Below are 26684 nucleotides of genomic sequence, written 5' to 3'. Positions count from 1 at the left end.
GTACAAAACTGCACTGAAATCCCAAATCTTCAAAATAAAGGTCATTATTTCATTGATTTGTTTGTTCACGTTTACAGGACAACGTTTGCGTTTTAATTAATGTGTTTATTGGCGTCCAAATAAAAAATGTGATATGAGTGTGACTATGAAAATGTAATTTGTAAGCTGCCCCCTATAACTTTTTCTCATACTTTTATTAGAATGGCATCTCGTGGATTGGGGATGAAGGTCACTACATTCCTTCAGTTGCAGAGTAAATTACCGAGGTGAAGTTATAGTTTCATATTCGACATTCGACATTCGTCTCACATTCGGAAGAAGCTACTTTGCAGCGTCGCATTAGGGACCGGGTGAAAACTACCCATACAATTTTGAAAAATGCTATTATCAGAGATTAGCAATTTTCAATAATAAAAAATAAAAATAAAATACGTAATTGTAAGTCTCAGCCGTCAGAATATGTGACCCACTGTAACTGCTGAATAAAGGAATCGACACTTCAAACTATTGTTTGGGGTAGTTATGTCATCCCTTCATACTAATCTGGACTCATGTTTTCTTATTTGGAGTCATCACAGAGCCAGTACCACAGAGGTCACCATATCTGACAGCTGTCAGAATGTGTGACCCCACGGTAACTGCCAAATAAAGGAGTCGAATTATTGTTTGGGGTAGTTCTGAATGATTCAGAATCATAACTATGGCAACTAAGGCGAAACCGGAAATCACATAACCTTCACTTTCTTGTGATGTGTACATCTCGCAACTTCAGAATTATCTATGAAATCTTTGTTTGCTAAGCAATTTAGGAACTAGCTCAAGTTGGTTGCGTCTGTTGCGACTTACACATGTGCCTTACCCTGACTCCACTGCGGGCTGCTCTCAGATCTACTAGTCGAGGTACTGCACTGTTACTTACTGGAAGGAGACCAATGCCAAAGACTGCTAAGGTTTGCTTGAGCTATCTACTACTAGTAGCTGCTGTAATTCGCAAATAAACACTTACTTTTAGTACAAGCTGGCTTGTGCACGAAAGCGAGACTAGACATGCATGATGTTAAACAACAATTTTTGAACCTTGAAAATATTGGTAGCCACCCTATGCCACCAGCTAGCTAACATGTTGCTTTCAGTATGCAAAGTTTGCAAGGCTGTTGTTATCCCGCAGGTCACGCTTGAAAACTAGCTGAACGACTAACATTGCCCCACACTCGAATTTCTAGAGAACCAATTTGTTTATTGTTTGTAATCATGAATGAATAAACATGACACTAAATCTACGGTAGGCGTCTAAAGGAAACATTTGTTAGTGGACTTCCAACCATTTGGAGAAGCTAGGTCGGTTCTTACAAATTCAATCTGCCGCGAATGTATGTTGGTTTATATGCAATACTGTATTTTGTATCGTGTATACTTGTACTGTATATTGATAAGAACTGCAATAACGAAGACTATAGTTTTAGACAATGCTACCATATTGGCATGAGCATCAGACGTGTTAGAAAATATACACGTCTCGAGTTTATTCACTCTCAAGAAGGTCACCGGACTAGCTCCGTTTGACCGTATACGAATTAGACGCATACCAATATGGAAGGTTATCTTGTTTTTAACAAATAATATATGGTGTTTTCCGCACAGTTTGTTTCATCCTAACAGATATGTTGTTTGTTTTCCTGTGTTGCTTGTCCTCTCCCCCTCCCCTCTTGGTGCCGATACTGCTGACCTTTACTCTATATGGGACAAAAACAGCTGGGCTCCTTAGAAGCACACTTGTCTCTCTCGTCAGCTGCCAGACAGACTGTTTACTGGTCTGTAGTGAAGGAATTCTAACCTGCTTTACCTTATTTGTAATATTATTGGCACTGCTTGCCACATGACAGTATCTGGGCTAGACTAATCATGGAAATGCTAAGAGTTATTAGGACTATTAAATAGTCTTGGCTGCTGATGACTGTTTGTGACAGTTACCATAGATCCTAGATCTAATTACCTTAAGCCTTGACCTTATCTAGAGGGACAAGATTTCTCAACTTTGAAAGGTCAGAGGAACCCTACCTAGTCTACAGTCTTCTAATCAGAGTTCAGTTGTTGTTTTTCACAGAAATGCTCACATTTCTCACAGGGTATACTTTCTTTGCTATGTTAAGCTAAATAATAGGTTTACAGTATTTCGATTTTAATCCACTTAAAGCATTTTTTTCTCTCCGTTGATTTGGGACAGCTGACACAAGAGGATGTCGTTGAATGCTGCAATTTCTCTTTGCGATATTAAGCCTTCTGATTCCATGGTTGCTGTGGCGGGTTGCTAACGCCAAGCTGATGCCACTGAAGGAGGAGGAGTCTCATCCTGGCTGTAGAGCCCCTGCAGAACAGGACATGCAGAGTGATGCCACACGCTCACCTGCTGACGCAGAACATTCCACGGCCACGGTTCCGGCAGCTTCCTCAACCGACGGTGAGGAGAAAGCTGTCCTGACCCACAGTGCCACGGCAGGCTCCACGTCTACACAAGCGGCGCCCCAGCCTGGAGCCACCTCGTCCAAAATGCAGCCCGATCAGAAGCACACGTCTCAGCCGCTGACGTCAGCCAAGACCCAGGCTGGCAGCAGAGCGAGCAGGCCCAAGTTCAGCTCAGACGCCGCAGGTAGAGCTCGCCTCAAGTTCATCCTCGGAGCTTCGGAGGACAATTCTTCAGATGATGAGTCTCCAGTCGTTAGGCCGAAACCTCCCACTGGCCTTTCTGACCCGATGCCCCCCCCACAGTTTGTCCCCCCACAGAAAACTCCATCAGCCACACCCTCCCCTGGCATGAGGTGAGTACAGGCCCTGTTGTTTTGTGTGCTTTTGAGCATAATAATCAAGATCATAAAGCATATCCAAGACATGAGTATGTATTATGATTTTACTTTTAATATACTCATACTCATAATACTTTTTTGTATTATGAGTATTTTGTGAAATCTGCTCTGAACTTCATAGCAACCTCAGATCTCGTCATTAGAACATTACACCGCTCCAAATCTGAGCTAATCACTGTTCAAACAAAATATATAATTGACGAGTGAGGGTGGGGTGACATTACTCTGTCAGTAGAAAGTGCTGTTGCTCAACAATCAGGGCATAGGCCCGACTCAATATTATCTTCCTGCTTCCACGTGCTCTCTCTCCACAACCTGCGTGTGATCACCTGACCAGTGCGTGCTGACCTGCGTTATTGGTCGCATGCCACTCGTGTCTGCACTATAATTGGAACAAGTGTCTCTAGGAGTTTGACTTTGAAAACAGTGGACCGAGGCCAGGGTGCCACAATATATCGTACATGTGAACAGACAACCTCCCCCTGTAACCTGCTCCTGACAGTTTAGAGTACAGTTGCGGCTCGCAGGCAAAGAGGGATTGAAGCTTGCCCCTCTGGTCTGTCTAGCTCAGTATTGATTCGTAGCACTAAGGATAGCTCAGGCAGCTGGTCAGCTGATCAGGTCACCCAAATTGTTTGATTTAATCGGGCCGGTGTTCATTGGTGGGGATGGATGAAGGATCCCTCAGCTGAGCATTAGCTTGTCTGTTCAACTTGTAGGAATGGCCTCGGAGGAAGCGTTTGTGAGGGAGAGAGGTAAGAGAACTCTGACTCCTAGCTGTTGTTGTTGTGCGTCTCTAACCTTGTGAAGTAGACAGCTGTCGCAGGCAGTACTGGCAGAGTGGCCTGCAGGCTATGCCCAGCATGCGTGCAGACTGCTTTCTGCAAGGAAAAGGCACAGATTTAATTCAATGCTGAGGATTACTGAGGATTTGTTAGTTTTGTTTAGATTTTCTTGTTGCATAGATTGCGACGAGTCTTTGAAATCTTCCATGTAGCTTAAAAAAATAAATAAAAAAAACACTATCACAGTTTGTTTTCTTGTTAAACCGAAGTTTATCAAGGAGTCATATTACAGCCTGTACTGCCCTGGCCTTCATATGGGTCTGGGAGAGATGTTTTGGTGTGTGAGTGGGCGGGTGGAGGGGAGGGGCTTCTCAGAGAAAGGGACTGGCGGAGGTCGCATTGTTTTGGTCTTGAGTTTCAACAGAGCGATCCCACACATCTCAAATTTGTCTCATTATCTGCTATGGAGGGAGAGGCCAAGCAAAGCCTGAACTGGTTTCAGTGTCTGAAAAGGTTAGTCCCTGATAAGACCGTTGACACCAATCAATAGACACCCTCTCCTTCTGTATTTGTTACTAGAATGTTTAAGACACAGCAGTCTTCTTGTTTTTTGTGTGTGTTTTTAACGGATATGGAAGCAGACTGGTGGTTAGCATGTTTATATTGGAAAGTTATTTTCGGTTGATGTGTTAAGATTGCCAACACATTGTGAGGGGAGGACTAGGAACAAGGTTGTTGTTATGTAACTGTTTCTGTACAGAGGCTGGGCACATGTGCATGTTTGGGGAAGCCAGTCAAATAACTTCCCATATCCTCATTCTTTCTCTAACCAGAGAGCCAAGTGTTTTTTTTCCTACACTAGCAACTCCTCCTCCTCCAAAACTACAGTTTCCAAGCTGATATCCTAACTTTATTTGACATCGGAAGATTTTAATTTCCCTTCACTTCAAGAGCACCTCTTTGTTTTGCTCAGGGGTGCATCAGTTAGGCTAGTCGGAATGACTCGCTCCTCTTGACTGAAAAAGGGTGGTGGAATATTGGATCTGTTATCTGCAAGCACGCACTGTAATGAGGAAATGCTCATGCAAGCCTTTTTAACATGGAAGTGACATGTTTCCTTGAAATCCTATCCCGGTCTGACTGTTCTGTTATCACTTACATTTAAGTTATCTATTCACTGTTGTCTGTAACATATACAGGATTAGGAAACAGACCCAACTTCATGAATTTCACCATGGAATAGACAAATGTAGGTCTATATATATACAGTTAGGTCCATAAATATTTGGACATTGACACAATTTTCATCATTTTGGCTCTGTATACCACCACAATGGATTTGAAATGAAACAATCAAGATGTGCTTTAAGTGCAGACTTTCAGCTTTAATTTCAGGGTATTTACATCCAAATCAGGTGAACGGTGTAGGAATTACAACACATTTTATATGTGCCCCCCCCCCCTTTTTAAGGGACCAAAAATAATTGGACAAACTAACATAATCATAAATCTAATTGTCACTTTTAATACTTGGTTGCAAATCCTTTGCAGTCAATGACAGCCTGAAGTCTGGAACCCATAGACATAACCAGACGCTGGGTTTCGTCCCTGGTGATGCTCTGCCAGGCCTCTACTGCAACTGTCTTCAGTTCCTGCTTGTTCTTGGGGCATTTTCCCTTCAGTTTTGTCTTTAGCAAGTGAAATGCATGCTCAATTGGATTTAGGTCAGGTGATTGACTTGGCCATTGCAGAACATTCCACTTCTTTGCCTTAAAAAACTCTTTGGTTGCTTTCGCAGTATGCTTCGGGTCATTGTCCATCTGCACTGTGAAGCGCCGTCCTATAAGTTCTGAAGCATTTGGCTGAATCTGAGCAGATAATATTGCCCGAAACACTTCAGAATTCATCCTACTGCTTTTGTCAGCAGTCACATCATCGATAAATACAAGGGAACCAGTTCCATTGGCAGCCATACATGCCCACGCCATAACACTACCTCCACCATGCTTCACTGATGAGGTGGTATGCTTTGGATCATGAGCAGTTCCTTCCCTTCTCCATACTCTTCTCTTCCCATCATTCTGGTACAAGTTGATCTTGGTCTCATCTGTCCATAGGATGTTGTTCCAGAACTGTACAGGCTCTTTTAGATGTTTTTTGGCAAACTCTAATCTGGTCTTCCTGTTTTTGAGACTCACCAATGGTTTACATCTTGTGGTGAACCCTCTGTATTTACTCTGGTGAAGTCTTCTCTTAATTTTTGACTTTGACACAGATACGCCTACCTCCTGGAGAGTGTTCTTGATCTGGCCAACTGTTGTGAAGGGGTTTTTCTTCACCAGGGAAAGAATTCTTCTGTCATCCACCACAGTTGTTTTCCGTGGTCTTCCGGGTCTTTTGGTGTTGCTGAGCACACCATCGTTCTTTCTTTTTAAGAATGTACCAAACAGTTGATTTGGCCACACCTAATGTTTTTGCTATCTCTCTGATAGGTTTGTTTTGATTTTTCAGCCTAACGATGGCTTGCTTCACTGATGGTGACAGCTCTTTGGACTTCATATTGAGAGTTGACAGCAACAGATTCCAAACACAAATACCATACTTGAAATGAACTCTAGACCTTTTATCTGCTCCTTGTCAATGAAATAACGAACTCCCATGAGGGAATAACATACACCTGGCCATAGAACAGCTGAGCAGCCAATTGTCCAATTACTTTTGGTCCCTTAAAAAGGGGGGGGCCACATTTCAAATGTGTTGTAATTCCTACACCGTTCACCTGATTTGGATGTAAATACCCTGAAATTAAAGCTGAAAGTCTGCACTTAAAGCACATCTTGATTGTTTCATTTCAAATCCATTGTGGTGGTATACAGAGCCGATACAGAGATGATGACAATTGTGTCAATGTCCAAATATTTATGGACCTAACTGTATATATATGCATATATATCGATACTGCAGCAAATAGGGCTACAAATAGGCTTAAATAGGGCTAGACTATTAGTTATGAAATGACTTCAGCACAGGACCGTTTGTTAGTAATAGCACTAGTTCTTTCCATGAGTTGGGTGTTTCTTAGTTTGATGTAATTAAACTTGTAGCACATTGTCTGCCCTTGAATGGGTTAACGGCCTGCATGAATGTTTATTTCCCCTGATAACAAATTAACCTTTGATTGGCTGTGGTCTGCTGAACATTTATACAGAGTACATTACGAGTCATAGATAACGTCAACACCTCTATAAAGAGCCGTCACCGTTTACTTTAGTTTGGTTTTTCTCACACGAGAGAGGGGTTGAATTTGTCTGACTTATGTCGAAGATGAGTGTTGTAAAGTTTTATTTGGGGGGTGAACAACTGGATCGAAGCTTTAACATCTATGGAGCCTGTACTTTGGCTGCAGTTTAGGTTCATTAAAAGAGGAAACAGCAGCACTGGAAATCAGTGAAGGTTAGTGACTTTTGGATTAGTTATCTGCCTTCTGGTGTGGGGGAATCCCCTTCTAGGTTACATAGGCTTGCTCTTTTCTCCAAAACAGCTCAGATACATGGCAGTTTGAAGATGAGGCAGACATAGACTAAATAAAACCTAACATTTGATAAGACTGTCGCTGAGGTACAGCTTGATAATAACAGTTTTCCCCTCTGCAGGCCGAGTATGTCTGGCCCTCACTTGGTGAAGAAAGGACGTGAACACAGGAAAATGGACGTGCACAGAGACTTCACGGTGGCCTCGCCAGCCGAGTTTGTCACCCGTTTTGGTGGAAACCGAGTCATAGATAAGGTAAGACGTCCCTTTCTGTCTGCAAGAGCCATTTTTGGCGTGTCCACCCTGTCTCTCTGGTTGAGAGAGACAGGGTGGATTTCAGGGATGCACATTTTCAGGAATTTCCTGACAATGTTTTCGAACATAGGCCCAATTATAACATGTGTTATTCCACTGCCCAAATGGACTGTTAGATGATGGACCTAACTGATCAAATTACTACTGATTAGGCTGATAAAAATGACACAGAAAAGCTATTTTGGACATCAGTTTTTTTTTTACTGTGATTTTAACTGACTGTTTTTACTTTGATAATTTTCTTCTTATCTAGGTGCTGATAGCTAATAATGGCATAGCTGCGGTCAAATGCATGCGTTCTATTCGCCGTTGGGCCTACGAAATGTTCCGGAATGAGAGGACCATCCGTTTTGTTGTCATGGTTACACCAGAAGACTTGAAAGCTAATGCAGGTCAACACTCTTCCCTTTTTCCTCATTGCACTGATAAGCTAGAACCACGACAATAAGGAAACACTTTAAACGCTGAATAAGTCAGCTGGGTAATCTTTAAAAGCCTGTTTAATATGTACAGATCACTTCCACTGAACCGACCTTAATAATACCTGACGTTTTTGTTGTTGTAGAATACATCAAAATGGCGGACCACTACGTACCTGTACCTGGCGGAGCCAATAACAACAACTATGCTAACGTGGAGCTGATCGTGGACATCGCTAAGAGGATCCCAGTACAGGTGGTTCAGTCACTCCCAGCAACACGACAAGACAAGACTGTGTACCATCTGACTGCAGTTGGTTGTGCTTGACCTTGTGAAATCATCCTTTAAACCTATTTATATATATATATATACACATGTGTATATATATATATATTTTTTTTACGTATATGTATATATACGTATATATACGTATATTTTCTAGGCTGTCTGGGCCGGCTGGGGACACGCCTCTGAGAATCCCAAACTTCCTGAACTTTTGAACAAGTCAGGAATATCATTTCTAGGTATGACCTCATCCTCTTCCAGACTGCTTGTACCTGCTTGTTCTACATTGGGAGTTGCGTGTGTGTGTTGCCCTGCCTCTGACGTGCACGGACCTCTCTGACGTGCACGGGCCTCACTGCTCTGTGTGTTCCAGGGCCGTCCAGTAAGGCCATGTGGGCTCTGGGAGACAAGGTGGCGTCCTCCATAGTGGCCCAGACTGCGGACATCCCAACTCTCCCCTGGACTGGCTCAGGTGACCCCCCCCCCCCCCCCCCCCCCCCCCTGGAAACACAGGGACAAATCATAGACTGTGTCTTTGTGTGTCGGGCGTTACCTAGGTGATTCTTGTTGTGTTAGAATTCGAAAAGGTGCGTGTTACATATACATGCAGATTTAGTTTATCAGTGTTCTTGAAAAGAAAGCAAGTAAAAAAAGTGAAAAATATATATATTTTACCAATTTGAAAAGTATGAACCGATTCACGTGTGTATCATTGTCTTGGTTGTCTTGGTGTCAGTGCTGGTGCCCTGGCTGTTCTCTGATCTGGGTGTGTGTGTCTGGCTGCAGGTCTGAAGGTGGACTGGTGCGAGGAGGACCAGAGTTTCGGTCATGTCATCAGCGTGCCGCCAGAGGTCTACGTGCACGGTTGCGTGCGTGACGTTGATGAAGGGCTGGAGGTAGGCATTTCAACAACGTCACCATCCCTATTTTTTCCCCTCTTTTTTCCCCCAGTTTCATAAAAATACTGGTCTGTCCTGTAACTCATACTAATTGTGTTCTTTTTGTCGTAGGGGGCAGAGAAAATTGGCTACCCTGTGGTAATAAAAGCCTCAGAAGGGGGAGGTGGAAAGGGCATTCGCAAAGTGGACTGTGCCGACAACTTTGCCAGCTTCTTCAGACAGGTGAGTCCACCTCACAAGGTGGACTCACAAGGTGGACCTCACCAGGAGACCCAGGGGCCCCAGGAGACCCAGGGGCCCCAGGAGACGCAGGCCTCACCCTGACCGCCCCTCTCTCCTCCCCAGGTCCAGGCAGAGATGCCCGGCTCGCCCATCTTCATCATGCAGCTGGCGCAGCACGCCCGCCACCTGGAGGTCCAGATCCTGGCCGACCAGTACGGCAACGCCATCTCCATGTTCGGCCGCGACTGCTCCATCCAGAGGAGGCACCAGAAGATCATTGAGGAAGCTCCGGCCACCATAGCTTCCTCTGCCACCTTCGAACAGATGGAGCGGGTAAAGGAAGGAGGAGGGAGGTTCTAGTCATGCAGGTTTACTGGGATCGCTGCCTGCTGATATTAAACCTGACTCACCCTGAGAAGGGCTTGTATTTGTCCTGGGTTTCCCAGGGTTGTGGTGAGTAACCATGTCCGTCCTCTCTGTGCTAGCACGCGGTGCGGATGGCCAAGATGGTGGGCTACGTGAGCGCGGGCACAGTTGAGTATCTCTTCTCTGACGACGGCAGCTTCAACTTTCTGGAGCTCAACCCCCGACTGCAGGTGGAACACCCATGCACCGAGATGATCGGAGACGTCAACCTGCCCGCCGCCCAGCTCCAGGTAGGCCACGCCCACAGCCACGCCCACCACCAGGCTCGAGTAGGATTCACACTGAAGGGTTCAAATCCCGAATCCCTTTGTTTGGACCAGGGCCTAGGGCCAGGGTTGAGATGGGATGCTCTGGAAGGTTCAACTCTTTAAGACGTGAGATGGCTCCACGTCTTCTTCCACTGACTGTGTTTCATCCCTGGTAGATTGCTATGGGCATCCCCCTCCACAGGATCAAGGACATCCGCTTGCTGTATGGAGAGGCCCCCTGGGGGGACACCACCATCAACTTCGAGGCCCCTGAGTTCCCTCCGAGCCCCCGGGGCCACGTCATCGCAGCCCGTATAACCAGCGAGAACCCAGACGAGGTGGGCTGGAACCCTAACCCAGACATTCATGGGAAATCCTCCACTTTGCGGGTTCCGACCTCTGACCTCCGAGCCCGTGTCTCTCCCCCCAGGGCTTCAAACCCAGTTCAGGGACGGTGCAGGAGCTGAACTTCCGCAGCAGCAAGAACGTGTGGGGCTACTTCAGCGTGGGCGCCACAGGAGGGCTGCACGAGTTTGCCGACTCCCAGTTCGGACACTGCTTCTCCTGGGGGGAGAACAGAGAGGAGGCCATCTCGTAAGATCTCTCTGGTCCTCACACACGGACACATACTGTTTTATCTGAGTCAGCTATGGGGTTATATGTTGGTATATTTCCGTGTGTGTGTGTGTGTCTGTGTGCGTAGGAACATGGTGGTGGCCATGAAGGAGCTGTCTATCAGAGGAGACTTCAGGACCACTGTGGAGTACCTCATCAAGCTGCTGGAAACAGAGAGCTTCAGGAACAACGACATTGACACCGGCTGGCTAGATCACCTCATAGCTGACAAAGTGCAGGTACTGTAGGCTACCCTTTTAAAGGGGAGATATTTCAGAAAGTCTTTACGCTGATAGCTGTATCGGGAGACAGAGCATTGTGTTTTGGCCCGTGGTTTCATCTTGTGTTCTCTGTGAAGGCTGAGAGGCCGGACACCATGTTGGGCATCGTGTGTGGCTCTCTACACGTGGCCGACTCCAGCTTCAGGAAGAGCATGTCGGACTTCCTGCACTCTCTTGAAAGGTCAGGACACTACCTGACCTCAGGACACCACCTGACCTCAGGACACGACCTGACCTCTGGCCTACGTCGTCATCATCCACTTTTACTGGTTTGGTTTTCTAGTCGTTTGTGAACGCGCTGTGTGATGTGTTCACCTGCAGGGGCCAGGTGCTTCCTGCCGCCAGCCTGCTCAACACCGTCGACTTGGACCTCATAAACGAGGGAGTCAAATACTCCCTGAAGGTACGGTGACCTTTGACCTCTCCGCCTCCTCCGTTCTCTGTCCCCGTTGTCCTAAGCTCTTGTTTACCCATCGGACCTTCGGCCTCATGACTGTCGATCCCCCAGGTCGCCCGCCAGTCCCCGACCACATACGTCGTCCTGATGAACAACTCGGACATCGAGATCGACGTCCACCGTCTGAGCGACGGAGGCCTCCTGCTCTCCTACAACGGCAGCAGCTACACCACCTACATGAAGGAGGAGGTGGACAGGTGAGAGGTTCCGCCCCCCCCCCTCCCCCCCCCTGGAATGGAACATTCCAGATGTTGTTTTTTTTAGACAGGCCGAGTGAGATGTTCTGGGCCCGCGAGGTCACCGGATTGTGCCCTTGTCTGCCTTTTTTTTCCCCCGGTCGCCATAGCTACCGCGTCACGGTCGGCAACAAGACGTGCATGTTTGAGAAGGAGAAGGACCCCACCGTGCTGAAATCGCCCTCTGCCGGAAAGCTTCTGCAGTACATCGTGGAGGACGGAGGCCATATCTGCGCTGGACACCCCTACGCAGAGATCGAGGTTAGTCACCTGGCCTGCTGTCGTCCCCGTCTCTCAACCAGGACGTCGTTTTTAGCGGGGCGAGTGGCAGCTCTTCTAATTCTCGCTGTGCTCTCACGGCAGGTGATGAAGATGGTCATGACCCTGACCGTGGAGCAGTCCGGTTGCATTCACTGCATCAAGAGACCCGGGGCGGTGCTGGACCCAGGCTGTGTGGTGGCCAGGATGGAGCTGGACGACCCCAGCAGCATCCATCCGGCAAGCCCTCCCACTCACACACTACCTACTGGTGTCTAACAGCTTGTAGATCCCTATAACATCAGGTCTGACTCTCTGTCTGTCTCTCTTTCTCTCTCTATGTCTCTGTCTATCTCTCTATATGTCTCTCTCTCTATGTCTCTGTCTCTATGTCTCTCTCTCTCTTTCTGTCTCTCTGTGGTGGTGTCCTGGTGCAGGTGAAGCTGAACGTAGACTCCCTGCCGGCCCAGCAGCCTCTGCCCATCGTGGGGGAGAAGCTCCACCAGGTGTTCCACAGCATCCTGGAGAACCTGGTCAAGGTCATGGACGGATACTGTCTCATGGAGCCCTACTTCAGCAACAAGGTGGGGAATGGATCAGGTTCAAATTCCCCCCCCCCCCCGTCGCTTAGGAAGAATGTGTCTGATAAGTGAACACATTACAGTACAGAGTGAAGGCCCTGACCTTCAAAACAACACTCAATATGGTGACCACAACATAGGATTAACAGAAAGTGTCCTGGAGGTCCCAGGTTTAAATCCCCCCCGTTCATCGGTTTTGATCAAATCCTCCGCAAGACTCTTTTCAGGGCAGGCTGGGGCGTGTCTGTGCTGTTGGTCATTAATGGTGTCATTAATGATATACCGACTGAATAATAATAATATAAATACAAATGTGTACATCTGTGTGGTGTAGTTACACGTATGTATAAGTTTAACTACCGTGTGTGTTTCTCTGTATGTGAGTGTATGAAATTTAAGTATATATATATACTATATAAGGCTGTGATTTATATTGATGAATATTTCTGTAATTCCACCGTTACTTTGGCAATATGTATTCTTTCATGCCAACAAAGCCCATTGAACTGAGCTGTCCCGTGTGCAGGTGAAGACATGGGTGTGGACGCTGATGAGGACCCTGCGGGACCCCTCCCTGCCCCTGCTGGAGCTGCAGGAGATCATGACCAGCGTGGCCGGACGGCTCCCCCCCGCCGTGGAGAAGGCCATCCGCAAGGTCATGGCCCAGTACGCCAGCAACATCACCTCCGTGCTCTGCCAGTTCCCCAGCCAGAGGGTGAGTCCCTGGGCCGCACCGCGAGCCTCGCCGCGCTGCCGTGGGTTAGAGGGGCACTTCTGAATCGTCATGGAGATATGGGAATAACATGTTCCCCCTGCTGAATCTCTCTGTCTCTCTCTCTGTCTCTCTCTCTGTCTCTCTCTCTGTCTCTCTCTCTGTCTCTCTCTCTCTGTCTCTCTCTCTCTCTGTCTCTCTCTCTCTCTCTCTCTGTCTCTCTGTCTCTCTCTCTGTCTCTCTCTCTCTGTCTCTCTCTCTGTCTCTCTCTCTCTGTCTCTCTCTCTCTCTGTCTCTCTGTCTCTCTCTCTCTGTCTCTCTGTCTCTCTCTCTGTCTCTCTCTCTGTCTCTCTCTCTGTCTCTCTCTCTGTCTCTGTCTCTCTCTCTGTCTCTCTCTCTGTCTCTCTCTCTCTGTGTGCTTCAGATCGCTAACGTTCTGGACAGCCACGCGGCCACGCTCCAGAGGAAAGCCGACCGGGAGGTGTTCTTCATGAACACCCAGAGCATCGTCCAGCTGGTGCAGAGGTCCGAGCACTGCACAGGAGCCTGGTCTAAGTCCCGCCCTGCCAGCCTGCTCATTGGTCCAGGGTGAAGGCTCACTGGTTGGCTTGTTTCCACAGGTACCGCAGTGGAATCCGGGGATACATGAAGTCTGTGGTTCTGGACCTGCTGAAGAGGTACCTGCAGGTGGAGATGCAGTTCCAGCAAGGTGATTTTTGTGTGACGTTTGAATGACGGTCAACAGTACTACTAGACTAATGGTAGTGGGAGTTTGGCCAAATGGTTAAATTGTCAAATGTAAATATATATGATGTAGTTTGTGACCCTGCCTCGCGTTCTCTCATCTCTGGACAGCTCACTATGACAAGTGTGTGATCAACCTGAGGGAACAGTACAAGCCCGACATGACACCCGTGCTGGAGTTCATCTTCTCCCACGCTCAGGTTGCCAAGAAGAACATCCTGGTCACCATGCTCATCGTAAGGCTCCAGGGAGACACACACACACAGACACACACACAGAGCGGACCAGTGTCTCACCATGCTGTGTGTGTGTGTGTGTGTGCAGGACCAGCTGTGTGGAAGAGACCCCACCCTGGCAGACGAGCTGATGGTCATCTTGAACGAGCTGACTCAGCTCAGCAGGATGGAGAACTCCAAGGTGGCGCTGCGTGCTAGACAGGTGAGACAGAGAGACAGGTTAGAACACCTGAGACAGAGAGACAGGTGAGATCACAGGAGACAGAGAGACAGGTGAGAGCTGAGACGGAGCGACAGGTGAGATCACCTGAGACAGGTGAGACCTGAGACACAAACAGTTGAACCTAGCAAAAGCAGAGTTCCCCTAGCTAGCACGAGAGTTCCCTTCCTCGTAGTTTAGTCTAACATGTTCAGCCAGTGACGAGACATTATTGTAAACGTATATCGATTGATTTTCCAGGTCCTGATCGCCTCCCACCTACCATCCTATGAGCTGAGGCACAACCAGGTGGAGTCCATCTTCCTGTCGGCCATCGACATGTATGGACACCAGTTCTGCCCTGAAAACCTCAAGGTGACACTTCTTGATACAGGCTTGGATATATGGGACAAAATCACCTTTCCACTGTCTGGAAAACCGATGGTTAAAACTTCTTTGAATCTCCAGAAACTCATCCTGTCCGAGACCTCCATCTTCGACGTGTTGCCCAACTTCTTCTACCACTCCAATCGAGTGGTGTGCATGGCCGCCCTGGAGGTGAGCCCAGTGATCGACCCCAGCTTGCCCAGCTCCAGGTCTCTCCCCTCTGCTAACCCGCCGCCTCTCTCTCCCCTCCAGGTCTACGTGCGGAGGGGTTACATCGCGTACGAGCTCAACAGCCTCCAGCACCACCAGCTGCACGACGGCACGTGTGCTGTGGACTTCCAGTTCATGCTGCCCTCGTCGCATCCTAACAGGTAGGCGGCCGCACGTACATCCACACACACTCACCTTGTACGCTGTCCAACCACACGTTAGACGCTTTCATCACGCTCCTCAACCATGACATATAAATCGATATGTGACTGTGTATCAGATTCTGCCCATACGGTTAGTCTGTCCAATCTAATTGACTTGCTCCTGTCCCCCCCCCCCATGTTTTCCAACCACAAGTGGCCAAATCACCAGAGTGACACCTTCCACCAAAAAACACACGTAAAACACTGCATTCCTCTCTGAGGAGATTTGACTGTTGTTCATGGAGATCACTAATAAGGACTGTAACCCTGGTTACGGTGCAGTGGGCTTCCTCCTGTCCCTGCCGTGACCCCCCTAACCCCAACCTCCATTGCTGTTGTTTTCAGCACCATTTAACACAGGTCATCGCTAGTCCGGATCCAGTTCCTCTTCAAATGGCAAAGCTCAGTTTCTACAGACAAGGAAAGGCCAATGTTTACATTTCAGAGCCCTACGAACCTTTAGAGGACAACAGGGACAGGGCTAATTAACCAACAACAGATACAAAGGTAGCTTAGAAATTAATGAGTACATCTTTTAGAGATAACTCACGTTTTTATACTGTAGTAAACATACATTACACAATGGATCACAGTGAATCACACAGTTGATGTCGTGTCACAGCCGACCCCAATAACGGCCAGAGTTGCGCTGGGCTAACGTCTACCTCCGAATGATTTGACCGTTGATCCCCCCGACGCGAGTGTGCCAAACTAAAGCACTTCACACTCACACAGAGCTTCAGCCTAATAGTGATGCAAGGTTGAGGTTGTTAATCCTAATGCTAACACTCACCCTCTGTCAATCATGTGATTTCAGAGGGAGCAGCCCTACTCTGAACAGGTAGAGTAAAGCTCCTCCGCCGACCCAGCGGCCTGGCTCCGTGCGTGTCTGTCGCAAACTGTAGCAATGCATGCTTGAATGCACCGTGCTGCTTTTCCTCCTGTGTTTATACCCAACCATACATCTCCTCTGAAGGACTCTTACCAGTCCTGGTCTTAATTCCTGCCATTTTTATTATTATTTATAATTATAGTAATTTATATTTCTTTGTTTTTGGTGCCTTTCTCAACTTTTGTGTATGTTTGCTTTTGAGGGGCAGGTGCCTCTTAAAACCACACCCTGGGTACGTCTTTATAAGCATTGTTTTGTGTGTAGATGTTTGCTAAAGATGATTCCATAGAATCTGCTTCCTGTCCTCAGAGGCCGGCTCTATAGATATGATCTGCCCAGTGTCTTTCAATCAAGACACAGCAACAGTAGTGAGGTCACTTCCTGTAACGGGAGGAAAAGTGGATATAGATTCGTAACCACGGTAATAATGTCTGTGCGGTGAGCTTTGTGAGCCGACCTGGACCAGTATGGTCATCACCACGGTGTAGTCTATCTCTGTCTGACTCCCACATTGTTTGATGGCTGTTCACCTAAAGTTAAACCCACAGCCCCCCCTCGGTCCCCTTAGCTGACTGCTTGTCCCCCCGGCCCGCCTGTCCCCACGAGTCACCTGTGTGCATGTGTGTATGTGTTCCCTCCCCCAGGGTGGCGATGCCATTGAGCAGCGCCGACCAGTTTGAGATGAAGCGTCAGGGCAGCGAGCTGTTCCTGGAGGGGGCGCTCTCCCCTCCCTGCCAGCGCATGGGCGCCATGGTGGCCTTCCAGTGCTTCGAGGACTTCCAAAGGTGACTTCCCCAGCCTCTGCTAGGTATCCGTGCTGTAGCAGGAGGCCACCACCTTCAGGGTTAACCCAGGAGAAGCTGCCTTCTGAGGTCTGTGTCCTTGGTCACTTCTCAGGAACTTCGACGAGGTCCTCACCAGCTTCGCTGAGCCGCTGACGGACAGCCCGATGTTTTCCGAGGCGTGCTCCACCCTCTACGAGGAGGAGAACTGCAGGGTGAGGCTGGGGGGGGTGGGGGGACAGATCATCGTCAGGTGAACAGTGGTGCATCTGAGCTCCATCACAACAGACGGGTCACACTTCCAGTCTTGTGTTCCCTGCAGAACATGAGGGAAAACCCCATCCACATAATTAACATCTCCATCAAGTCTGCTGACACAGAGGATGATGATGCCTTGGTCACCGCCCTCGCTGACTTCACTCAGTCGAAGGTTAGTCTCCCTCCTGGCTCTCTGGCGCTCTGTGGCGATATTCTGGTCGGTTCTTTTAACAGTGTTAGTCATTCGAGGTAATACCATGTCATAAACCCTGCTGTACACAGGAATGAATATGATCGTGTTTCTTATTTCAGAAAGCCTTACTCTTTGATTATGGAATCAGAAGGATTACGTTTCTGATTGCACAGAAGGTGAGGCATGAAAAGTTTCCTTTTGCTCAAAGTATTTATACATAAGAATAATAAAAAAAATTACAGTTTGACTAATAAACAGATACAATTTCCCTAATTATGTCAGAGGGAATTCCCCAAGTATTTCACGTTCAGAGCCAGGGATGGGGTAAGGACATGACCCGTTTCTGTGACTCGTTGTGTTTAAAAACGACCTGCAGTCCATCGTCCCTCTTGGTGTGTCTCAGTTCCAGGAGGACCGCATCTACCGGAACCTGGAGCCGGCTCTGGCCTTCCAGCTGGAGCTGAACCGCATGAGGAACTTTCACCTGCATGCCGTGCCCTGTTCCAACCACAAGATGCACCTGTACCTGGGGGGCGCCCGCGTCCAGGCCGGCGCCGAGGTCACCGACTATCGCTTCTTCATCCGAGCCATCATCCGTCACTCAGACCTCATCACCAAGGTAACCGGGGGGGGGGGGGGAGGCAGGTTGCTATGGAGGTTGAGGGACACTGGAGAGAGAATCAGTCTGTGTCCGTCTATTGTGGTTCCCTCCTGGATCGATAAAGTTAATTCAAATACATTTGACATGATGACAGTGACATCACAGCAGGATAGGAGTGGCGAGCTCTCTGATTGGTTGTCTCCCCGCTCCTCCAGGAGGCCTCGTTCGAGTACCTGCAGAACGAGGGCGAGCGTCTGCTGTTGGAGGCCATGGACGAGCTGGAGGTGGCCTTCAGCAACACCACCGCCCGCACTGACTGCAACCACATCTTCCTCAACTTCGTCCCCACCGTCATCATGGACCCCTCCAAGGTCAGAGCGTGCCCCCCCTCACCCCCCGGCAACCGTTAGGGAAGGGCACGAGGAAGCATGTGCGGCGGTGACTCCTCTCCGCCTCCTCACGCCCTCCTCTCTCTCTGAATCGTCATGGAGATATGGGAATAACATGTTCCCCCTGCTGATCTCTCTGTCTCTCTCTCTGTCTCTCTCTCTGTCTCTCTCTCTCTGTCTCTCTCTCTGTCTCTCTCTCTCTGTCTCTCTCTCTCTCTGTCTCTCTGTCTCTCTCTCTCTCTCTGTCTCTCTGTCTCTCTCTCTGTCTCTCTCTCTGTCTCTCTCTCTCTCTGTCTCTCTCTCTCTCTGTCTCTCTCTCTCTCTGTCTCTCTGTCTCTCTCTCTCTCTCTCTCTCACTCTCTCTCTCTCTCTCTGTCTCTCTCTCTGTCTCTCTCTCTCTCTGTCCTCTCTCTCTCTGTCTCTCTCTCTCTGTCTCTCTGTCTCTCTCTCTCTCTGTCTCTCTCTCTCTCTCTCTCTCTCTCTCTCTCTCTCTCTCTCTCAGATCGAGGAGTCTGTTGCGCTCCATGGTGATGCGCTACGGCAGCCGCCTGTGGAAGCTGCGGGTGCTCCAGGCTGAGCTGAAGATCAACATCCGTCTTACGCCCCACCGGCAAGCGCCATCCCCGTCCGCCTCTTCCTCACCAACGAGTCGGGCTACTACCTGGACATCAGCCTCTACAACGAGGTCACCGACCTCGCCGGGCAGGTAAGGGCTCCGGAACCTTCCACGGTGTGAGGGGGGGAAAGGGGGAGTGAATGGGATGACCCTGACCTGAGCCGGTGTCCTCTGTGTTTAGATCATGTTCCACTCCTATGGAGACAAGCAGGGCCCTCTGCATGGCATGCTCATCAACACTCCCTATGTGACCAAGGACCTCCTCCAGTCCAAACGTTTCCAGGCCCAGACCCTCGGCACCACCTACATCTACGACTTCCCCGAGATGTTTAAACAGGTGACCTCTCTCTCGCTCTCTCTGTCTCTCTATCTCTCTCTCTCTGTCTCTCTCTCTCTGTCTCTCTCTCTCTCGCTCTCTCTGTCTCTCTATCTCTCTCTCTCTGTCTCTCTCTGTCTCTCTCTCTCTCTCTCTTTGTCTGTCTCTCTCTCTCTGTCTCTCTCTCTCGCTCTTTCTGTCTCTGTCTCTCTATCTCTCTCTCTCTATCTCTCTCTCGCTCTTTCTGTCTCTCTCTCTCTCTGTCTCTCTCTCTCTGTCTCTCTCTCTCTGTCTCTCTATCTCTCTCTCTCTATCTCTCTCTCTCTATCTCTCGCTCTTTCTGTCTCTCTATCTGTCTCTCTCTCTCTCTCTCTCTCTCTCTCTCTCTCTCTCGCTCTCTCTGTCTCTCTCTCTCTCTCTCTCTGTCTCTCTCTCTCTCTCGCGCTCTCTCTCTCTCTCTCTCTCTCTCTCTCTCTCTCTCTCTCTCTCTCTCTCTCTCTCTCTCTCTCTCTCTCTCTCTCTCTCTCTGTGTTGGTGTTAGTTTAAGGACAGCTGTGTTCCTAACCTGTGCTGTGTGCTGCAGGCTCTGTTCAAGCTGTGGGGCCCAGGGCGACAGCTGTCCCAAGGACGTGTTGATGTGTTCTGAGCTGGTTCTGGACCCCCAGGGCCAGCTGGTGCAGATGAACCGCCAGCCTGGAGATAACGAGGTCCGTTCAGTACAGTACACGCTCTCAGTCAGTACAGTACAACCTTCTCAGCGATACCAGGGGGATTAGTATAGCAAGAGGGAATGACTGAAGCTAGGGGATGGGTACAGCTCTGGGGTAGAGTGTTAGACTGCAGATCAAGAGGTCTCAGGTTAAAATCCCCCATCTTTTGATTGAATTCATTAGTAGTAGTCATTAGTACACACTTATGTTACTGAAGGCCCCAGCTGTAGTTCTCCATGCGGTTCCTAAGCCCCTGGCGTCCTCCTTTTCCTCAGGTGGAATGGTGGCCTTCAGGATGAGGATGAAGACCCCAGAGTACCCAGACAGCCGGGACATCATCGTCATCTGCAACGACATCACCTACATGATCGGCTCGTTCGGGCCGGAGGAGGACCAGCTGTTCCTGAAGGCGTCCGAGCTGGCGCGGGCCGAGGGCATACCTCGCATCTACATCTCGGCCAATAGCGGGGCTCGCATCGGCCTTGCCGAGGAGATCCGCCACATGTTCCAGGGTGGCCTGGATCGACCCGGAGGATCCCTACAAGGTCAGCTCGGCGGCATCGCGGCACATGAGCAGCAGTAACGAGGGGTTAACGAGGGTTAACGAGGGTTTAACGAGGGTTAACGAGGGTTTAACGAGGGTTAACCTGAAATGGTGTAATCTGCTTCCCCCTCCTCAGGGCTTCAAGTACCTTTACCTCAAGCCCCAGGACTACACACGCATCAGCTCCACCAACGCCGTGCACTGCCACCACGTGGAGGAGGGAGGAGAGTCCAGGTAACCCGCCCTCCGCCTCCCCTAGGGGCCTGCGTGATGAAGTAGCATCCACACACACTGGGTCATGTGACCCAGACTCACCCTCGGTGTCCTGTCTCGTCCGACCCTCTTGTGTGGGCTGCAGGTACATCATCACCGACATCATCGGGAAGGACGAGGGTCTGGGGGTGGAGAACCTACGGGGGGTCGGGCACCATCGCCGGGGAGACGTCCCAGGCCTACCAGGAGATCGTCACCATCAGCATGGTGAAACAGAGAGCCTACGCACCTCCCGCTATTCCTGGAGGACAGGGGCCCTACCCAACCCTGTACCCCTTTCTGTACCCCCTGATCTTAGCCCTGTACCCCCTCTATCCAAGCCCTGTTCTGATCCGTCCTGGTCCTCCTAGGTGACCTGCCGGGCCATCGGTATCGGCGCCTACCTGGTTGCGGCTGGGCCAGAGGGTCATCCAGGTGGAGAACTCCACATCATCCTGACCGGAGCTGGAGCCCTCAACAAGGTCTGCTGGCCTCCGATCTGAAGCTGTCTGGAACGGCCCCAAACCGTCTCCACGGCTCTGCTGACACAGCCGTGAGAGGGGTGGAGGACTGGGGGGTGGATGTGTGTGTTGACGGGGCTGCTCTGTGTGTCTGTGCAGGTCCTGGGTCGGGAGGTGTACACCTCTAACAACCAGCTGGGTGGAGTTCAGATCATGCACAACAACGGCGTCACACACACCACTGTGCCGGACGACTTTGAGGGCGTTTTCACCATCCTGCAGTGGCTGTCCTACCTACCGAAGGTAAACAACAACAACACAACAACAACTAAGCAGCGGATTACCTGTCTGCTAACGTATCTAAAAGTCTCAGACTAAACCCTGAGAAAGCCTCTGAAGGACAGCTGTGCTCGTCTTCTCCACAGAACAATAGCTCTCCGGTGCCGATGATGCCACCTAAAGACCCGGTGGAGAGAGAGATCGAGTTCACCCCCACCAAGGCTCCGTACGACCCTCGCTGGATGCTGGCAGGGAGAGCACATCCTAGTGAGATACCCTGCATGCGTTGATGATACCTTTGCTGTTTCTTCTATATAGACCCGAGTGTGTGTGTGAACCGGTGTGTTTGTGTGTGTTTAGCGGTGAAGGGGGCCTGGCAGAGCGGGTTCTTTGACCATGGCTCGTTCATGGAGATCATGGGGTCCTGGGCCCAGACTGTGGTGGTGGGCAGAGCCAGGTGAGATCAACTGGTCTCCTTCAGAACTTGGAGAAGAGAGAAAGAGAGAGAGAGTATCACATGTCGGTTTGTTCAAGCTGTCACAGGTGTACCCCAAGTAGAAATGACAGTTTAGATGGAGCTTAATATAACCTCAGTATCACTATTGGAATAGTTCCTGTAGCTTAGAGCCCGCAACTCATGTATGACTAACTACAGGTTAGGGGGATTCCCCTCGGTGTCATCGCCGTGGAAACGCGCACCGTCGAGGTCGCCATCCCGGCAGATCCAGCCAACTTGGACTCTGAAGCAAAAGTGAGTGTCCTCTCCCGTCTGCCCTCATGTCTAAGGAAGGTTTAATGAGGCGGTGGTACTGGTGTAAACCCTTCTCCTGGCGACCTCGCTCTCCCCAGCTCATCCAGCAGGCTGGCCAGGTGTGGTTCCCTGACTCGGCCTTCAAAACAGCCCAGGTCATCCGGGACTTCAACCGGGAGAGACTCCCGCTGATGGTATTTGCCAACTGGAGGGGATTCTCTGGAGGCATGAAGGGTAGGAGAAGAAGAAATACAAATAAAATGATGTAATTAAATAAATAATAAAGCTGTCTTAGTTTGAGGGTGATATTATCTCTTTAGTTCTTTTTGTTTTGTTATTATTGTCATTTTCATATTTTTTTTTTTATCTGGTCCTTGCCTCCCAGACATGTACGACCAGGTGCTGAAGTTTGGGGCCTACATTGTGGACGGCCTGCGGGAGTTCCGACAGCCCGTGCTGGTCTACATCCCTCCCTATGCCGAGCTGAGGGGCGGCTCCTGGGTGGTCATCGACCCCACCATCAACCCCCTCTACATGGAGCTCTATGCTGACCGAGAGAGCAGGTCAGACCCCACTTCCTGTCCACTGAATCCCACATCCTGTCCACTGACAAGACCTATGAACGTCTCTGGAGGAGGGGATCCCTCTCTGAATTGCTCCTCCCAAGGTTTCTTCCATTTTTTTTTCTCCTGTTGAGAGTTTTTGGGGAGTTTTTCCTTGTCTTCCTTGAGGGTTTAGGTTGGTTGAGGGGCAGTTCTATGGGCATATGTGAAGCCCTCTGTGACATGCTTGCGTGTAAAAAGGGCTATACAAATAAATTTGATTTGATTTGAACGAACTGTGTTCATTTAGCTCTCAGACGCTTTCATCCAAAGCGACGTACGGTATAGGGGGGTGGATTTGAACCTGCGCTCCTCTCCCCTGTCGGGCTGTCTGTGTGCAGGGGCGGCGTACTGGAGCCGGAAGGGACTGTGGAGATCAAGTTCAGGAGGAAGGACCTGCTGAAGACCATGCGCAGGATCGACTCTGTCTACGGCAGCCTGGCCGAACAGCTCGGTACGGGTTTACTCTGATGCCCTCCACGGTCATCCTCCGTCTCTGCTGGGGAAACCAAACTAGTCATTATCATCATTTTACATTTACATTTTAGTCATTTAGCAGACGCTCTTATCCAGAGCGACTTATAGTAAGTACAGGGACATTCCCCCGAGGCAAGTAGGGTGAAGTGCCTTGCCCAAGGACACAACGTCATTTGGCACGGCCGAAAATCAAACCGGCAACCTTCTGATTAGCCCGATTCCCTAACAGCTCAGCCACCTGACTCCCTATCATCCCTCATCATCATCATCATCACAGTTTATAGTTCAGCTTCCAAAGTGTCGTCATCACCACAGTGTAGTAGTAGCACTAGTTTCACAGCTAGCATGGTAACCCCTCTTGATGACCCCCCCCCCCCCCCCCGTAAGATAACCGAGTGACCCCTCCCCCTCCTGGTGGGCCGGCAGGGACCCCCGAGCTGTCGGAGAAGCAGAGGAGGGATGTGGAGGCCCAGCTGAGGGCCAGGGAGGACTTCCTGCTGCCCATCTACCACCAGGTGGCGGTGCAGTTCGTGGACCTTCACGACACCCCCGGCAGGATGCAGGAGAAGGGGGTCATCACTGTGAGTCCTCCGGGGGCTCGTGATTGGGTTCCTGCTCTTGCTTCTGGCTCGTTGATATTTGAAGCGAGTCAGGGGGTCCAAGTGACTGAGCTGACAGTGGTGTGGCTTTCTTGGTACGTCACAGGGAATGGAGGAGGGGAACTGAGGTCTGTCTCTCTTTCCCTCCTTCTCTCTCTCCCTCTCTACCTCTCCCTCCCTCTCTACCTTTCCCTCCCTACATCTCTCTCTCTCCTTCTCTCTCTTTCCCTCCCTCCCTCCCTCCCCCTCTCTCTCTCTCTCTCCCTCCCTCCCCCTCTCTCTCTTTCCCTCACTCACTCTCCCCCCCCCCCCTCTCTCTCTCTCTCTCTCTCTCTCTCTCTCTCTCTCTCTCTCTCTCTCTCTCTCTCTCTCTCTCCCTCCTGCAGGACATCCTGGAGTGGAAGAACGTGCGCAGCTTCTTCTACTGGCGCCTGCGGCGCCTCCTGCTGGAGGAGGTGGTGACGAGCGAGATCCTTCAGGCCAACTGTGACCTGAGCAACGGCCACATCCAATCCATGCTGCGCCGCTGGTTCGTGGAGACGGAGGGCGCCGTCAAGGTGGGCGGACAGCACTACCCCCGACGACCAGCCAATAGGAGGGCTAGGATGGTGTCTTCTCTGCTCAAATTAGTCTTGATGGGAAGCGTTTAAGAGATCGAGTGTTTGTGTGTGTGTGTGTGTGTGTGTGTGTGTGTGTATCCAGGCCTACCTGTGGGACAATAACCAGGTGGTGGTGGAGTGGCTGGAGAAGCATCTAGCTAACGAGGACGGCACGCGATCAGCCATCCGAGAAAACATCAAGTACCTGAAGAGGGACTACGCCCTGAAACACATCCGCAGGTGTGGACGCGCACACACACACACGCACACACACACACAGCGTACAAATCGGTCAGTCTCACTCTCCTTATTTTGCACACAGTTCTAGTATAACTGTTAAACTCGTTACACAGCCAGTAACACTGTTGGTCATTCTTACCTGTCCCAGTCTGGTGGAGTCTAACCCTGAGGTAGCCATGGACTGCATCATCCACATGAGCCAGAGCATCACTCCATCCCAGAGGGCCAAGATCTCCCACCTGCTGGCCACCATGGACTCCAGCAGCAACGTCAGCAGCAGCTAGACCCTGGAGCCAGGCTCCCCCTGGGTCCCTAGGGGGCCAGCGCACAGTGCACGTGCCACTGCCTTCTTTATACCAACAGTAGGTGGGACAATAAAGTCAAATCCAAGAGAAGCGTTTGTTTACCTCTCGACCGCTCGGTTACGACAGGCCGCATCCCCGACACTTCACTCTACATGCTGTGGCGTCCGCCATCTTTGATTTTGATATTTAGACAGAGCTATACGTATGTTTTTTTTTTTTTTCCCAACACATGGATGCATTTGTGAATTGGACCATGTGCCTTTCAGCTCAACCTCTGCCTTTTACTGCCAATGCATACATACTGTATTTGAAACTGTGAGCTTTGGTGTCAGAGAGAATAGAATCCAGATTCTTAATTCTGTAGTAAGAGCCCTGAGTTTGATGTATTTGTGTTTTGAAAAGGTGAGAGACACAATATGTGCCAGTACAATGACTTCACCCTATGGTTCTCTGAGGGGGTGGGGTATGGAGGGGGGTGGGGTGGTGGGGTATGGAGGGGGGTGGGGTGGTGGGGTATGGAGGGGAGTGGGCCTGAGTGAAGTGGGTTTATGCCTTTTACAGGACCTACTTTCAACCAAAGACCAGGTGCTCTCCTGTGTGACGTGACCTATGATATTTGTGACAAAATTCTTGATCCATTTGTCTAGTTAAAGCCAGTTCAGTATATCATTATTGTGTTTAAATTACGAAGTGCAACTGAAGAGTCCAGTAAGATTTCTTTGTACTAACCGGCGTCAATTTTTTTTTTATGGTCGTCTGTTAGTACTGATGAAAAAATTCCTGTTACGCCCAAAACAGTTCGTTAGCTAGTATGATTTCATTACATTTCACTTTTTTTACCAGTCATTTCACAGAGCTGTAGATCTGGACTTAATCCTCAATGCCTCCCAAATATATTTTGGGGTTATTTCAAACAATGACATTCAATGAAAGAAGTTAGATTGACAGGTGCAGGTATGACTTGATACTATGTGTTCCTTGTGTTATTTTTGTAATGGTTAATATAATGTATGGCTGTTGTTCAACTCAGGGGAATAGTGAAGCCAGTGGTTTTATAGGCTAAATGACAGATGGCTTTCTGTTGCCTTACTTTCAATCAACACATACTCGTTGCTATGACAATGTAAAAATGTCTATCTTAGGTTGCTCCAAAAAAGTGGTGCCTGTAACAGAACTATTTCAATGAAGTGTCAGTCTTGTGTACCCATGTATCATTCTTTTATTGTGGTTGGTGTATCGATCATGCTGTACAACATTCTGAAAATGTTAATCAAAGTGAATTAAAAAAAGATTATCAGATGTATGGAATGCAGAGTCAAATAGTAAGCAAAAGCTCTCAGACAACATCCTGAAGTAAATATTTGCGAACACTGGCATTTTTTTGAACGAATGCTTGGATAAATACAGTTAAATCAAAGCTTTTTTTTTCTTTACGGATAGGCTTTTGGAACATACATAAACATATATACAGCAGACAATGCTTGATTCCTCAGTCTCCCACAGTCTCCATTTATAAATATAAATAAAACATTACAGTAATACTGCCTAGCACAATACAACAGACATGACAGAGAGCTACAGTACCATGGGTAGGCTTGCCAACACAAGTGAGCGGAATGTACAAAAACTAGTGTCGGTCACATCTGACAACAAACTTTATGGACCTACGATATAGAGTTCTGGAGTCTTAGCTAGTCACAGTTCCAC

The 26684-nt window shown here is 49.2% G+C and overlaps 1 protein-coding gene across 1 annotated transcript; it reads left to right on the top strand.

Annotated features, from left to right (window-relative positions):
- The first annotated feature begins 730 nt into the window (after nt 1-730).
- Nucleotides 731-25441, top strand: acacb (acetyl-CoA carboxylase beta). The gene is given in 60 exon segments (XM_062454865.1): nt 731-950; nt 2225-2816; nt 7300-7432; nt 7746-7884; nt 8058-8167; nt 8355-8436; nt 8571-8669; nt 8984-9093; nt 9208-9318; nt 9442-9651; nt 9804-9974; nt 10169-10330; nt 10423-10586; nt 10696-10846; nt 10966-11069; nt 11210-11291; nt 11397-11542; nt 11692-11842; nt 11945-12079; nt 12277-12423; nt 12947-13135; nt 13557-13657; nt 13753-13841; nt 13988-14112; nt 14201-14314; nt 14573-14686; nt 14780-14869; nt 14951-15069; nt 15929-15952; nt 16648-16788; nt 16901-17000; nt 17108-17215; nt 17356-17412; nt 17519-17560; nt 17640-17855; nt 18053-18216; nt 18738-18828; nt 18831-18932; nt 19024-19179; nt 19742-19762; nt 19764-19869; nt 20144-20379; nt 20381-20413; nt 20549-20646; nt 20771-20828; nt 20830-20892; nt 21036-21074; nt 21076-21106; nt 21109-21146; nt 21285-21428; nt 21551-21671; nt 21765-21861; nt 22065-22155; nt 22254-22389; nt 22541-22718; nt 23099-23211; nt 23661-23815; nt 24220-24390; nt 24536-24672; nt 24821-25441. Coding segments are annotated over 59 exon segments (7320 nt in total). The 5' UTR covers nt 731-950; nt 2225-2247; the 3' UTR covers nt 24957-25441.
- The last annotated feature ends 1243 nt before the right edge of the window (nt 25442-26684 follow it).

This window comes from Osmerus eperlanus, chromosome 28 (assembly GCF_963692335.1).
Source record: "Osmerus eperlanus chromosome 28, fOsmEpe2.1, whole genome shotgun sequence".
Taxonomy (NCBI): domain Eukaryota; kingdom Metazoa; phylum Chordata; class Actinopteri; order Osmeriformes; family Osmeridae; genus Osmerus; species Osmerus eperlanus.
The sequence above is the reverse complement of the archived record's forward strand: the minus strand, read 5'-3'. Positions and strand labels throughout refer to the sequence as shown.